General features: G+C 60.6%; 1 protein-coding gene across 3 annotated transcripts in view; it reads right to left on the reverse strand.

The window, feature by feature from the left end:
- LOC117646719 (hexokinase type 2) overlaps window positions 1-16,017 on the reverse strand; it is a 28,452-nt gene extending 12,435 nt beyond the window's left edge. Inside the window, exon 1 of one of the 3 annotated variants that reach the window (XM_034387858.1) lies at window positions 15,727-16,017. In XM_034387858.1, the coding sequence (XP_034243749.1) occupies window positions 15,727-15,765 (39 nt within the window). In that variant the 5' untranslated portion in view covers window positions 15,766-16,017. Of the gene's footprint in view, window positions 1-3,447; window positions 3,657-15,726 lie in introns of those variants that run through there. The other 2 variants (XM_034387856.1, XM_034387854.1) reach the window with 2 other exon arrangements.
- Window positions 16,018-16,130: the final 113 nt, after the last annotated feature.

Below are 16,130 nucleotides of genomic sequence, written 5' to 3' on the forward strand. Positions count from 1 at the left end.
AGGAAGTGGAAGGGAGCCGGGGCAGGGGGCGGTGAAGGGGGCGGGGGGCGTAAACGCACCACATCGTAACAACACAACCAGCAGCGACCTGCCGACTCCGCAGAGTCCCTCTCGCACACTGTGGGGCGTGCCGGCGGGCGGCGAGAGAGACAGAGCGGACGAGACGACTGCCCGGAATCGCTCGCCAGTTTTCAATGGCCGATGCCGATGGTCGGATCAGGAGGAAGAGGCCTGGCTGCCGGGCTGCCGGCCACCAGGAAGGCGAGGGTCGGCGAGGAGGCACTGGTCCCGGAAGCCAGTCGGGGCGGGGCGGGGCGGGGCGGGGCGGATTCACTCCGGACAAGTCGAGCTGCTCCGGACGCCCGGCCCGCGGGCACCAAGTCCCTCCACCACCCGTCCCCAAATTATATGACTCACGCGGATGGAAGGTTACGGAACTAACGTCAACTGGAGGCGGGCAGGCGGGCGGCATGCAGCGTACAGTGTACCGACCAAGGACGGCCGGCCAGGACTGCCCGCCTGCACTGCCTACCCTCCAGGCGAGCCTTCGGGCTTGACTCCGCCACTGCGCAGTACGCCGCGGCCGGCAACCTCCAGACGTCATCGGCCGCCACGGCGCGCCGCGGCGGGCAGGGAAGACAAAACCCCGCGAAAACGTCGCGGCAAACGAGTAAGGAACTTCACTTTCTCTGCTTCGCCAATAAGTCAATTGCGTCTTTATTTATACATCGACGGGCCTGGCGGGCCTCCGCGACGCGGCCGCCGCGGCGGGGCGTGTCCGTCAGAACCGGTTTGCTCTAGGCCCGGGCCATCTTCATCGACCGCCGCGCCGCGCCCCGAGCCACCAGAGCACCGCGACGACGCCGGACCGTCACCGTGGACGTTCAACTTTTCCAAGGCGCCGGGTCACAAGCGGCCGTCACAAGCGGGTCACAAGTGCGTCACACAACCGGCCCTCCCAAACAAAAGGCAACCAAAGAAGTCTTGCACCACCGTCACGCCAGTGCTCTATGCTAATGCAGTGCCGTGCCCTGCCCTGCCCTGCCGTGCCGTGCGCAACGACGAACGACGACGACCGCCTCGCCAACCAGCCCAAATTGAATTGGGACTTGATCCCTGACGGCTACAACAGGTTTGGGTCGCGCGGATCCGAGCCATAGATAAGTCGCTCAACTAGAATGCGGAGGTGGGGTGGGGTTTGGGTCTGGGGGGAAAGGGGGGGGGGCAGAGGAGCAGGGACTACCTCACGGCGTCCGAGGCCCCCCCCCCCCACCCAGTCGTCCAGGTTCGACAACATTCCTCCATTCTACTACTCGCTGCGGTTTATAAATAGAGCCGCCGAACCGCGGGCCGCTTTATTAATAATGCCCTCGCCATTGCTCAACGAGCTTTCTAGGACGTCCACCTGCGCGGCAGTCCTCCCCCCCCCCCTCATTACAAAAAACAAAAACAACTTGTAAACACACTACTGCGTGCTACTGCGTACTACTGCGCGCCGGCCGGCCATTTTCGAGAGAACCGACGCACCCCGGCGACTTTCGGCTGGTATAATCACTTGTCCACAGCGAGAAAGAAAACGAGAATAAAGAAAAAAGTTGGTCGGCAAATGTATTCCGGAGTGCGTGGCGCTACTCCGCGCCACTGAATCTATAATGGGCAATCTGCTCGCAGGGCGGCCCGGCCCTTTGGGCCTTTGGGCCCATCGGGAGGGTCAACGAACGGACTCGCGGCAGCGAAGTGGGTCAGCCCGCGGGATCCCGGGTTCGACTACGCGCGGCGCCGCGCTCGCTTTTTGCCGCGCAGTTCCGCGGCCGCGGACGGACAGGTGTGCCGAGAGTTGGTGTGGCGCGACGAGTCCGAGCGGCCGACGGACGACGTCGTTGACGTCTCGGATCGAGACTCTCGATCGCCAGTTCCCGCCGCCAGAGGGCGCCTCCCGCGCGCCAGTTGGCGGTCCTAGGCCGGGGGACGGGGCACAGTGGGCCAGAAGACCGGTGGCGGCGGCCAAAACTCTAGACGCGTTTTGAGCTCCAGAGTCGCTGAATGGGACTCGAACCGAACGTGTGACCCCATCAATGGATTGCTCTCCGAACGAGGAACCCATTGGTGGGGTCACACGCTCGGTTCGAGTCCCATTTAGAGACTCTGGAGCTCAAAACGCGTCTGGGGTTTTGTCCGCCTCGACCGGTCTTCTGGCCCACTGTGCGGGGGAGCAGTGTAAAAGGGGGGCAGGGGGAGGGGCACGCGGTGCGAGAGTAAAGCAGAGAGATTAGTAGCCAAAGATTTGCCGAAAAAGTTTCGCTGCTTGCACGTTAAAAAGAGGGCGAGACGAAGATAGACAAGGGTAAGCGCTAAGGGGAAAAAAATTCGATTAGATTTTTAAAAAACAAATCAAAATATCAGTGAAACAAATTAAAATTTTCTACTCCACAACTAATTGGAATAAAGTTTCCAAGCCCGCAAATTTACCAGGAAAAACGGAAACTAGAGACAATAATATTTTTTCTCCAAAAAGATGAATTTCGGGAAAATAAAATCCTCAATTTCGGAAAGTGGAACCTTTCATTGAGGAGAGTATACGCGATAGCAAATAACTTGGGGTTCCGAGATAAGGGGGCCATTCAGATTACCTTGTTTTGATGTGCATGTCAGCCCGGAGGCTGCCCGGCCCTGCCCTGCCCTGCCCTGCCCGCCCCTTCTCAATGGACCCCGTTTGGGGCCACCCAGTGATTAGAGCCTTCAGAATGTCGCGCCCTTGTTCGGTACTCGCGTTCCTTTTATCAGTGGACCCCTCGGACCGCACTCCGCGACCGGCCTAAACTTTTAACTGCCTTCGATCGGCAGAAAAAAAAAGATTAAAAATCAAAAATAAAAGATGCTAGCCATTTTTGGTCGTTTCTTTTTACTAGACGGAAAATGGAAATGTCACGCGACAGGCTGTAGGTCCGCCCAATCCCCGCTCGCTCTTTAATGTCGATCACACGTCAAAGACGTGACCTTGAAACAGCAAGCGGTTCTTTAGCGCGCTCACAGACGCCGCGCGCGCACACACACTCACATACGCACATCATCCGCAAGTGTGTGCAGTGCGAACCAAGTGAAAAAAAGATGAGAAAAGACGAACGAAAGCGAAAAAAGAATCTACCGTTCGAGAAAGAAAAAACCAAGTGAGAGAAACACTGCAATTTTTTAAAAATGTTTTCGCGCGATGGCAGGGTCGCATTCTATCGCACTGTCAATGCCGATGTGACAAAACTAAGACTTGAACCGAGAGACAAGGGCGATGTCACCGAGGAGCGGAATAGTGAGCGCCGGGTACCCGCTCCCAAAACTCGACCCTCAACTTGAACCCAACGGAACACCTAACCTACGCGTATAGGGCCGGCCCGCCGAACGTCAACAGACAGCCGACGGCAACGGGGTGACCGCTACGACAACAACACTAACCGGCACGGAGACGGTCACTTCGGCGTCCTCGATGTTGCCCATGCCGCCCAGGATCTGCTCCGTCTGCCTCATGCCGGCGTAGTCTTGGTGGGTCTTGGTGGCGGAGTGTGTCTGGCTGGCGCTGGCTGGCGCGCGGCAGGTGGACGTCAGCGCGGTGCTGCGGTGCTGCGCGTCGGTGCGGTGCGGTGCCAACGTGCGAACTCGGCGGCCGTCGCGGACACACTGGGACGAGGGGAGCGGCGCCTGCGACGTGCTGGCCGTGCTGGTGCCTGGCGGGCCTGGGCCTGACGCGACGCGCTGCCCCTCGACTACAGTGCTACAGACACCGACAACGAGTCAAGTGCGTCTCGCTTCGCGTGGCGCGACAGCCGCGGCCAGCCCGCCAAGCCGCCAAGCCAGGCCGCCAGGCCCGAATGTCTAGCCGTGGGAGTGAGAGGGAGGGGGCGGCCAGGGCGGGGAAGGCCCTCCACCGCCCCCTCTCCCGGTCGCGGGAAGGACAGTGGCGGACGACGGCGACGTCGTGGACGCCGACGACGTCGCGCGGCCGCGGCGGCAGCAGGTGGACACGGCCGCCGAGATAGCAGCGTGATTTCGGCATTTTGCAGTGAGAGGACAATGAAGTGGCATCCGCCGCAGCCATCTCGCAGATAGCGAGATGAATTTCGCGCGAACTTTGCATTGAGTGGGCCGTTGCTGCAGACCGATTCCGAGAGTCGTCCCCGTCGCGCTGTCTCTCTCGCACTCGTGGGGCGTCCCGCACAGGTGCGAGAGAGACAGCGCGAGGTAAACTTCTCTCGGAATAAGTCTGCTGATGCTGATGTCACCGCAATCGCACCGCGTACTACAAGGTACGCCATAGTCGGATGGAACCGGACCGACACGACTGCCCTGCCCACACCGCGCCGTCCCACGGCCCTACACTGCGAATGGCCGGCGGTTGGCAAGCCTGGCAAGGCGGCCCTGAACCAGAGTTTCATTCGATACAATGTCCACAGTGCTCCTAGAGCTGCCCTGGGCAAGCCATGGGCCGTCGGGGAATTCCCCCACCCCCTCCACCACGTGGCCGGCGAGGCCCGCGCGGTCCTGCGACGCCTGCGATGCCGCCCATCAATGCTTTTTTCGCTTCGTCACGTCGCGTCTCTCGATTCTCGGAAGGCGCCACGCCTCTCGCTGCGAGTACCAAACACTACGCTGTATGGTAACCTCTCCGAACGAGGAATCCATTGGTGGGGTCACACGTTCGGTTTGAGGCCCATTTAGCGACTCTGGAGCTCAAAACGCGTCTAGAGTTTTGGCCGCCTCCACCGGTCTTCTGGCCCACTGTGTGCCGGCGTGCCGCATGGCAGGGGAGACCAAACACAAACTCTGACTCTGACGTGCTGCTCCTCGTGCTCCGCTTGCCGCGCGCGCCGTGCGTGCACCACCACACTGCCCGCGGCGGGGCGCGGGGCGGGGGGCGTGCACGGCGTGGACGTGGAAACCAAGAACCTGATCGGGCGACCTTCAGTGTCGCCGCCTGTCGGCCCGTCGGCCCGTCGGTTCATGCCCGTGCCCGCGCCACGAGACGTGTGCCTCGGGGTGCAACGCGCCCCCTCCCCCTCCCCTCCCCTCCCTCCGTGCTCCAGTCATCCGAGAAGCGCGAGGCAGCGCGGCAGCGAGGCGGCGTGAGGTGAGGTGGTGTGGTTGTTGTGGCGCGGGCGGATGGCGGATGCGCGCTTAGGCTGCAGACTGATTCCGGAATTCATTCACGTCGCTCTGTCTCTCTCGCACTCATGGGGCGTCCCCTGCAGGCGCGAGAGAGACGGAACGACCCTCGGAGTCAGTCCGGCGGCGCGCTGCCGGGGTGGCGCCAGGCCCAGGCCAGGCCGCTGCACCGGCGGCTCTAGCGCTGCGTTGTGCTGAGCGCTGCAACTCCGCGCGACAGACTCACTCCGCGCGGCGTTTCGTCGCTCTGTCTCTCTCGCACCCCCGCGGGACGCTGCGGGACGCCCCGCGAGTGCGAGAGAGAAGGCGCTGTCTGGCCTGCAGCTTGTAGGGCGCCTCGCAGTGGGCCAGAAGACAGGTGGAGGCGGCCAAAACTCTAAACGCGTTTTGAGCTCCAGAGTCGCTAAATGGGCCTCAAACCGAACGTGTGACCCCACCAATGGATTGCTCTCCGAACGAGGAATCCATTGGTGGGGTCATACGTTCCGTTCGAGTCCTGTTTAGCGACTCTGGGACTCAAAACGCGTCTAGAGTTTTGGCCGCCTCTACCGGTCTTCTGGCCCACTGTGCGCCTTGGCGCCATTGGCCGCGCGTGACGCCATGGTGACGCGCGACGCGTGCTGCGGGACGCGGCCAGGGCTGTCTCCTGCACACTGATTCCGAAAGTCGCTTTCGCTCCGTCTCTCTCGCACTCGAGGGCCGTCCCGTTCAGGCGCGAGAGAGACAGAGCGACGAAATCGACTCTCGGAATCAGTCCGCTGGCGGGCCGCCGGCGCACTGGCGCACGCACTACACGAAGGCCGAGAGGAACTTTTCCGCGGACCCGGCGCCACCGTCACAGCGTGCACCGCTGTTTTGTGGTTGGGTCGGCAGGCTCATTCCAAACAAGCGCTTGCGCCTCTCAGTGGGCCAGAAGACCGGTGGAGGCGGCCAAAACTCTAGACGCGTTTTGAGCTCCAGAGTCACTAAATGGGCCTCGAACGGAACGTGTGACCCCACCAATGGGTTCCTCGTTCGGAGAGCAATCCATTGATGGGGTCACACGTTCGATTCGAGTCCCGTTTAGCGAATCTGGAGCTCAAAGCGCGCCCGACGTTTTGGCCGCCTCCGCCGGTCTTCTGGCCCACTGTGCGCCTCTCTGTCTCTCTCGCACCCCGCGCCACGGTCCGCGAGCGCGCGAGAGAGACGGCGGCGAGTGCGTCAATGCAATGAAAAGTCCGCCGAATCCGCGGCAGGACCTGCAGGAAGCGGAACCCGGTTCCAGCTCGAATCGCCGCAAAGCGCCGCAAAGCCCCTCAAGACAAGGAAAAGAAGGACAGTGAGTGCTCCAGGATAATTACAGTGGAGGTCCCGCCCCGCCCCGCCCCGCCGCGTCCGGGCCGCACTGCGTCTTGGCCTTCCCTTCCGTATGTCTGCCGCCGCGCCGCACAGTGGGCCAGAAGCCGGTGGAGGCGGCCAAAACTCTAGACGCTTTTTGAGCTCCGGAGTCGCTAAATGGGACTCGAACCGAACGTGTGACCCCACCAATGGATTTCTCGTTCGGAGAGCAATCCATTGGTGGGGTCACACGTTCGGTTCGAGTCCCATTTAGCGACTCTGGAGCTCAAAACGCGTCAAGAATTTTGGCCGCCTCCACCGGCTTCTGGCCCACTGTGCGCCGTTGTCTTTTTTGCAGGTTGGCGCAACTGCCGCGATGCCGCGCCGCAGCGCCCAAGGGAGGCGGCGCTCTGTCTCTCTCGCACTCGCGGCCTCGCGGGCCGTCCCGCAGGGGTGCGAGAGAAACAGAGCGATCCTTCGGGAACGGCCGGCCGCGAATCGCGAATCACGAAGCCGCGGTGATAGGCGCGTTCTCGAAAGCCTCTCGAGACAAGGCGCTGCATAGTGCCGGCATTGATAGAGGCCGGCCGGCCCACAGTGGGCCAGAAGGCCGGTGGAGGCGGCCAAAACTCTGGACGCGTTTTGAGCTCCAGAGTCACTAAATGGGGCTCGAACTGAGCGTGTGACCCCACCAATGGATTGCTCACCGAACGAGGAATCCATTGGTGGGGTCACACGCTCCTTTCGAGTACTGTTTAGCGACTCTGGACCTCAAAGGCGTCTGGAGTTTTGGCCGCCTCCACCGGTCTTCTGGCCCACTGTGCGCTGTGCGGCCAGGGAGTGCGAGAGAGCGCGAGAGAGTGCGCCTTCCGAGCGGCGGAGGCGGACTGCGCTGTGAAGAGCGCCCCCGACCACCGCGTCGGACCCGCGGGCCGCTTGCGAACCGCTGTCTCGTCGCGCTGTCTCTCTCGCACTCGCGGGGCGTCCCGCAGGGTCCGCAGGGGTGCGAGAGAGACAGCGCGACGAGACACTTGTTCGGAACCGCCCCGCAGACATGCGCGAACGCGCCCAAGTTGAAGTAGCGCGAGCAGCGCCTTCAAGAGGGCGGGGGAGGAGACAGTCTCGCGGAACGAGTGCCCTTCCTGACCTCCAAGACCTTCAAAACCTCCAAACCTAGCACTCTGCACACTGGAAGACGCCGACTCAGCCTGCCAGAGGCTTCCACGAAAGTGCCGTAGGGTGACAGAAGAAGAACTAGTCGCTCTTGAGGGAGCAAAAGGTACATGCACATCTGAGTCATGTTTTCATTTGGCAATCTGGCGGGTGAGGTGGCATTTCACGTTCGACGATAAGCAGTAAGTAATCTCAGTGCGGCGGGCCAGGCTAGGCGGCATGACGGCGCTAGAGAGAGAGAGAGAGAGAGAGAGAGAGAGAGAGAGAGAGAGAGAGAGAGAGAGAGAGAGAGAGAGAGAGAGAGAGAGAGAGAGAGAGAGAGAGAGAGAGAGAGAGAGCTGCTGGAGATACTCTCGCCTCCTTGCACTAGCCAGCCTGTCTTGTAAGCGCTTGGATGGAGCTGACAACCTCGATTTTTATGAAGCCATGCCACACTATAAATAACCGGCAACAGTTTTCGTACCGTAGCGGTCTGCAGCACGCGCTTACGTCCACTGAACGTGGAGTCTGAGCGAGAGAGAACGCGTTGATACAGTGTGATGCGGTCTTTGAAAAGGAAGTCAGTTTGCTCTGTCCCCTCCAGCTCCGGGGTCAGTGCCTGCGCTGCGCCGCGCCTAGGTTCCACCCAGGCTCCGGCCTGGGCGGGGCGGGGCGGGGCGGGGCGGGCAACGTCGCCACACGGCCTTCCCTTCCCTTTCCCCACTCCCCGCCCAGACTCCCTGCCCGCCGCGTATACGCGCACTAGGCCCACTGTACGGCTGACCGGTCGCGGCGCGAGCGCCTGCGAAACCCAGGGTAGGCCAGCCCGCCGAACACAGCCCTGCCTCGCGGTGTGGCCTACCCGCCGATTCGCAGGCGCTCGGCGAGCCGCTCGGGTATGGAGCGGCACCCTGGAGTCTGGAGTGCAGCCTCAGGGTGGAAACACAGTGGGCCAGAAGACCAGTGGAGGCGGACAAAACTCTAGACGCGTTTTGAGCTCCAGAGTCGCTAAACAGGCCTCGAACCGAACGTGTGACCCCACCAATGGATTCCTCGTTCGAAGAGCAATCCATTGATGGGGTCACACGTTCGGTTCGAGTCCCACTTAGCGACTCTGGAGCTCAAAACGCGTCTAGAGTTTTGTCCGCCTCCACCGGTCTTCTGGCCCACTGTGCAGCCCTGTCGACACTCGTGCGTCGTGGGAATTTTCGCTCACTTGCGCGACAACGCTGGTCGAGACTCTTCGGGGAACGGACGATAGAGTGACAGACTGGGCGAGTGAGTGGATTCTGGCCGCTGCCGGCCGCTGCCCGCGCTCATTGGCCGAATTAGGCGTCACAGGGTTCGCACCAGAACGTTCCGCCTGGAGGACGCGAAGCGAAGCGACGCGCGGCCGCTCCCCGCGTCTCCGACATGGACATGGAGTGTGAGCGTACCGAGCGTACCGAGCGTACCGAGCGTACCGAGCGTACCGAGCGTACCGAGCGTACCGAGCGTACCGAGCGTACCGAGCGTACCGAGACCCGGCGATAGACTTCGGGGAACGGCACCGCGTGCACCGGCACTGTATCGCCGCCGACGCCGCCGCACCCACCGGGCTGCCGGCCTGCCGGGTGTCAAGCGCGTCGAGGCGCCTGTCCGACACTGTTGGTCGACACGCCCTCTGTCGCCGCCAGCCGCAACCGCCAGGTGGGCATTGACACATTAACCATTGGAGGCGGGGGAAGCGGGCAGCCCTTGACACGCCAGGCAGTAAGTGGCGGCGCGTGGCAATCTCGACCACGTCCTCGGCCTCGTCCTCCGCGACGTCCTCGACCTCGTTCCCAGCCTCGGCCTCGACCACGACCACATCGTCGATCGTGTCGTGGACTGTGTCCTCGGCCACATCCTAGACCACGACCTAGGCCACGTCCTTCGCGACGTCCTCGCCCACGTCCTCGACCACGTCCTAGTATTCTTAAGACCCTACTCTTTCATGCCCTGTATGGGGAGGACGTTGACCACAACGATTTTGGCTTTGACCGCAACGTTTTTCCGGCCAAGTTGGTCAAAAAGAAGTCGAATCTCGGAAATGTGCTGATTTTGCTGACTTTGACTGCTGACTGCTGACTTTGGGTGGCCACTGTGTCCAATCTAATCGCCGTAAAAAGCCTCCCTCGACGTCCTAGTATTCTTAAGACCCTACTCTTTCATGCCCTGTATGGGGAGGACGTTGACCACAACGATTTTGGCTTTGACCGCAACGTTTTTCCGGCCAAGTTGGTCAAAAAGAAGTCGAATCTCGGAAATGTGCTGATTTTGCTGACTTTGACTGCTGACTGCTGACTTTGGGTGGCCACTGTGTCCAATCTAATCGCCGTAAAAAGCCTCCCTCGACGTCCTAGTATTCTTAAGACCCTACTCTTTCATGCCCTGTATCGGGAAGACGTTGACCACAACGATTTTGGCTTTGACCGCAACGTTTTTCCGGCCAAGTTGGTCAAAAAGAAGTCGAATCTCGGAAATTTGCTGATTTTGCTGACTTTGGGTGGCCACTGTGTCCAATCTAGTCACCGTAAAAGGCCTCCCTCGACGTCCTAGTATTCTTAAGACCCTACTCTTTCATGCCCTGTATCGGGAAGACGTTGACCACAACGATTTTGGCTTTGACCGCAACGATTTTCCGGCCAAGTTGGTCAAAAAGAAGTCGAATCTCGGAAAGTTGCTGATTTTGCTGACTTTGGGTGGCCACTGTGTCCAATCTAGTCGCCGTAAAAGGCCTCCCTCGACGTCCTAGTATTCTTAAGACCCTACTTTTTCATGCCCTGTATCGGGAAGGCTATTGACCGCAACTAGTTTGGGAGCGGTAGCCTCACATGAATGGTAAAAACATAATGATGATCGGGGGCCTTTTGCGGTCTTATCCGCTGGGGCCTTTTGGGGGCCAGTCCTAGCCTGCCTCGGCCACGTCCTCCGCCACGAGCTAGCCTCCCCGTCGCAGCCCGCGAAAGGCTTTCCCCTTTCCCTCCTCCTTGCAGTGCATCTGCATTCGTACCGCGCACTACTCCGCGCACCGCGGACGGAAGGCCAAGGACCCTCCGCTCCCCTCCCCCTCCCCCGGCGCTGAAGGACGAAATGACGCAAGGCTGGTTGTGTTCCCTCCGCTGCCTCAGCTTGCTCAGCTTCAGACCGAGATAGACCGGTGGGTACGTGGTCCGCCCGGCGCCTCGGCGTCGTCGCGGTGCCTTTGGTTCTCCTTCGGCCGCGCCGAACGCCGCCGAGCCAGCTTCGCGCTTCGCGACCGACTGCCGACTGATTCTTGGCGGGCCGTATTTCGTATTTTTAGTGCGACACGATGATGTGGGGGACGTGCGCCGCGTTCGCCGTCTAGACCTGCATGGCCTTCCCCGAGCGCGGCCGTGGGGCTGCCGGCCGGGCGACGTCTTTGTCTCAAGACCCTACAGCCCTCCACGCAGCGCCCTCTCGCGCCGTCCTTCGCAGACGCGGTGAATAATGGCGCCGAAGGGGGCGTGCCAGTGTCGCACAGTGGGCCAGAAGACCGGTGGAGGCGGCCAAAACTCTAGACGCGTTTTGAGCTTCAGAGTCGCTAAACAGGACTCAAACCGAACGTGTGACCCCATCAATGGGTTCCTCGTTCGGAGAGCAATCCATTGGTGTGGTCACAAGTTCGATTCGAGTCCCATTTAGAGACTTTGGAGCTCAAAACGCGTCTAGAGTTTTGGCCGCCTCCACCGGTCCCACTGTGTGTCGCCCCACTGTCGCCAACCTTCGGGGCTCGCAGTCATTGAGGTTTGGTGGAGGGTGCGGCAGTGCGGCACCTTGCTTGGCGGTGCACTGCCTCCGCCTTGAACTGCCGGCCCACTGCCAGGGCACTTAAACTTATCACAACAGTACGAACCTGGCTGGGTTAAATACCGTCACATAAGAGTAGGTTAGCAATAACGTCAAGATTGGGCATTGTCAAAAATCGTTCCGAACACCTCTACAGAAAAGTCCAGAAGCAAAGAAAAATAAACTGATCGTTTCATGAATGACTCGAAAGTCGCCGGGTGCCTAAAATAACGCCAAGACGCACCTTTCGTGATAAGTTACTGCGCCGTTGGCGTTAGCGTGGCCGGTGGCGGTCCGAATCGATGGTCGTTGTTACAACAAGCTGTTAATTTAAAGCGTCGCGACGTACAGTAGTGCGGCCGGCGCGGCGTCGCGATGTGGCGGGGCGGGGCGGGCAGGCGGGGCGGGGCGGGGCGGGGCGGGGCGGGGCAGGGAGCGGCGTCGCGTCAACCCGTTCACCTTTGAATTGGGCAAGCGCTGCGGCTGTCGCTGCTGTCCAAGGCGCACACCACGAGGGCCGCCAGGACCGCCAGGACCAGGATCCCGTCGACGAGTATCCACCACTTCTATATGTTCCAGGCCCTCCAGGCTCTCCAGGAGGCCGCCGCACAGTGGGCCAGAAGACCAGTGGAGGCGGCCAAAACTCTAGACGCGTTTAGAGCTCCAGAGTCGCTAAACAGGACTCGAACCGAACGTGTGACCCCACCAATGGATTGCTCTCCGAACGAGGAATCCATTGGTGGGGTCACACGTTCGGTTCGAGGCCTATTTAGCGACTCTGGAGCTCAAAACGCGTTTAGAGTTTTGGCCGCCTCCACCGGTCTTCTGGCCCACTGTGCGCCGCGGTCACGGTTCTGGTCAAGGCCCTCACCCTGCCGACCCCGCCCTTCGGGCCGCTGGCCCATTGGCCCTGGGCGCGGAATTTTCCTGGCGGACGCGGCCACGCGGCGCCGCGGACTTTGCCCCCCAGAAGGCTGCCTCCGACTGGGCATTCCCTCGCGGCCCTCGGCGGCGCCCCGCTGGACCGAGCAGCGGGAACACACACTGCCCGCCGACAAAAAGCCCCGAATCCCCAATGTAGCATTTGATTTCGGCTTGATTTTGATTCGACCGAGGGCGCTTCTTGTGCTTCTTGTTGACGCGACGCCCCCTTATCTGTGATGCTTGTGTTTTTGAGGCTTTGAGGCGAGAAAGTCCCGTGATGTAACCAAACACGATGCGTGGTCGTCCTTATCAGCTGTTTTATTATTACCAGCGCAGAGATTCTGATTACCACGCATTCATCCCGACGATGCCCTCTTCGACACGACTCGGGCCGATCTTTCGGCTGACACGACGCGACACGGGGTGACGGAGGGTCCCGACAAAACAGACTCGAGTCCGACAAAGGGTTGGGAAAAATGGGTCTGGATTTTCAGACTTCTTTTTAACAGTGTCGTCCAAATCGACGACTTAATTTGATTGGCAGCCCGGCCCTCCTTCCCCTCGCCGGAAGCGGACCGATGTTGTCCAAACTGGGTCGATCGGCGGCCTGCGGACCGAATCCGAGAGTCCTCCTCGTCGCTCTGTCTCTCTCGCACCCACTGGGAGAGCCGCCTGAGTGCGAGAGAGACAGAGCGACGAAGCAGGCTGCAGGGAGTCCGTCAGGTGGTCGTCGTCGCCGCGACGGCGCTGATCGACAGCTAGCAACATGTGCGGTACCTCCCCCCCCCCCTTTTCCCTTCCTTCCCCGTCCTGGCCTGGCCCTGGCACTCGGCCGGCGTTCAACATTCCCAGGTATAAATAGGCCCGCAACCTGCGTTCAAAAGTCTCTATCACTCCACAGAGGGCTTCGTACGAGGGGTGGGCAGGGGGCGCACGCAACCTCGCACGCACCGCACCGCCGCACAGTGGGCCAGAAGACCGGTGGAGGCGGACAAAACTCTGGACGCGTCTCAGCAACACAGCACTGTTTGGGATCCAGCCATCCCCAGGCATCCGCCTGGAACCAGCGGCTGTCGTACTCTCGCACTCATGGGGCGTCCCGGATAGGCGCGAGAGAGACAGAGCGTCGACTGCTCGCTCGACTGTTCGACTCGCGTCCCGATCGACCGTCCACTTATCGCTGCTCCGCTCGGAAGGACTGCTGACTGTCGCAACGGGGTCTTTATCTGCTGGGCAGCTCCACGACGATAGCATCCTGACCCACGCGAACCCCCCCCTCCCCCTCCCCTTACAGTGTCGTCGTGACGTCCGCGTGCATTTACAATTTAGCATCCCCGTGCGGCCTTGGCGAGATGGATCGGCTCGCAGCGCACAGTGGGCCAGAAGACCGGCGCCGGCGGCCAAAACTCCAGACGCGTTTTGAGCTCCAGAGTCGCTAATCGGGACTCGAACCGAACGTGTGACCCAACCAATGGATTCCTCGTTCGGAGAGCGATCCATTGGTGGGGTCACACGTTCGGTTCGAGTCCCGATTAGCGACTCTGGAGCTCAAAACGCGTCCGGGAGCTTGACCGCCTCCACCGGTCTTCTGGCCCACTGTGCGTGAGCGCCTACTCGCGCTGCAGTCCCTTGGCGGTACGGGACATGTATTTATTTTCGGCGAGACGCATTTCAGCCCGTTGCGGCAATGCCTGATAACCAGCTTCCTGGTGCAGGGAGGGATCAGCCACGCGCGCCGATAAAGGGGACTGACTTTCTGGCTTTCTGACGTCGGCTGGTGTCAGGCCGAGTGTCAGGCCGAGCGCATGGCCGATGAGCGACGCGACGCGGCCGGAAAGCGGGAGACGAAATGGAAATCCAATCACAGACGTTCGAACAGCGTCAATAGGATACTTCGGAGCAGCCCTGGCCCGGAAGAAGAAGAACAAAAACGGAAGTTAGAAATGGCAGTTTCTATGAGAAATATAAGCTGCAGATGAGGATCCGCAGCGTATATTTCTCATAGAAACTGCCATTTCTAACTTACGTTTTTGTTCTTCTTCTTCCGGGCCAGGGCTGCTCCGAAATACCCTATTTACTAGCCATCTCGTTGACAACTCGTGCGATTCTAATTTTAGTTCGGATTCGGGGGTCGTGTTTCGGTTTTTCCCTAGGAATGGCCATAAATTAAGGGAAACCGCTAAACTCTATTCAATCACTAGTCTGTCTGGGATCGGCCAAGTCCCACACTATCGACCACCTCGCACGTAGATTCGACCGGCATACGTCTGCACTCCACTTGAGTCAGCAAAAACAAACCCACAAAAAAAAAAACAACAACACACGACTATAAGTACCGATTGCACGGACCACGGATTACCGATGATGGACGTCGTCTGGCATGCAACATCAAGTTAAGGAAATTCACAATTCACAGTTCACAGATAGGGTGAGGGGTGAGGCGGGGAGCTGTGAATTGTGAAGACTCCCCGCCTCACCCCTCACCCTATCTGTGAACTGTGAATTGTGAACTGTGAATTTCCCTAACTTGATATAGCCTAAATTTTGGAAACAGTCCGAAAGGGGTCGGCAAAAGCGCGCTGGACGTTGAACTGAACGAGAAATGTTCCAAGTGTTTCATTGGTCCCGTGCACATCACTGTACGGTAGCCAGAGGCAAAATTTGTTGGGTGTTTTTTTTTAGAGTGTCGCGTATCGTAATTAGCGAAGCAGTGTTGGGAGCCTCCCGCAGCGGATTAGCAGTGGATCGGGCGGGCGCCTTCCTCCAGGGGTGTGTCGCCTGGCCGCCCCGTCGGCGTGGCGACGGAAAGATCCAGCTTCCTCCGCCGCCATCGCGCCGCGGTCTCGCCCGACAAAACCAAATACGTTTTGGCGCCTCGCGGCGGAGGCCTTCACGGTCGCGGGTTCGAGTCCCGGCGGGTCCAAAGTGTACACACTGTAGACGCGCGAGTACAGAGTTCGGCAGACGGCCTGGCAGCGTGCGAGCGCGGCGCGCGGCTTCGCAGAACAAATCTCTTCGGGTATTTGAACTCGCACCCTCGGGGCTGTCTTACGAAAGTGAATCACACCGCTGATTGGGCGGGACTTGGCGCTGGCTACCCCCGGCTGGTCGCAGCCGCCGCAGCTGGCTGGCCCTTCCAAGGACCTTGACCGAAATAAGTCCATTTACAACTCAAAGGTCAGGCAGTCGGGCCGCGGGGATGCAGGATGCTGTGCCCGACCAGCTGATCGGGGAGAGACTTTCTCGACGTGCTCGTCAGCCTGCAGCCCTGCGGCCCTCTGTGACCTCTCGCTCGCCGAGGACGACGAGGGCGACGAGGACGACGGGAAGGGTGTCCACCACGACACTCACCTGCGCTTCCTCCCGAAGGACGCCGTCGTCGCTGGCCATGGCTGTGCCGCTCCGTCGCCGTGTCACTCTGGGCGCAAACGCTCGCCCTCACGCTCGGTCACGCACACTGGCACGCTCACGCTCGGTGCCCCGAAGTGGTCGCTGCGGTTCGCTTCGCTCTTTCGGCGCGGCCGCCCTTCGTGTCGCGACGGTGCTTCCCGACGGTGCTTGACGTGCCGCACTGCAAACTGGGGGACTGGGGGACTGAGGGATCCGACGGTGAGCAAGATGTCGGCGCACAGCACCGTCGTCTACTTCTACTTCGCACGTTGCGGCTGGGCCTGCGGCCTGCGGGCGCCCCGTGCCCCGTGCGCCCCGCCCCGTCCCGGCCCGGCCAGGGGCGGGGAGGGCAGGGGAACGAGGAG

The sequence above is a fragment of the Thrips palmi genome, unplaced genomic scaffold, assembly GCF_012932325.1.
Source record: "Thrips palmi isolate BJ-2018 unplaced genomic scaffold, TpBJ-2018v1 HiC_scaffold_2, whole genome shotgun sequence".
Lineage (NCBI taxonomy): Eukaryota > Metazoa > Arthropoda > Insecta > Thysanoptera > Thripidae > Thrips > Thrips palmi.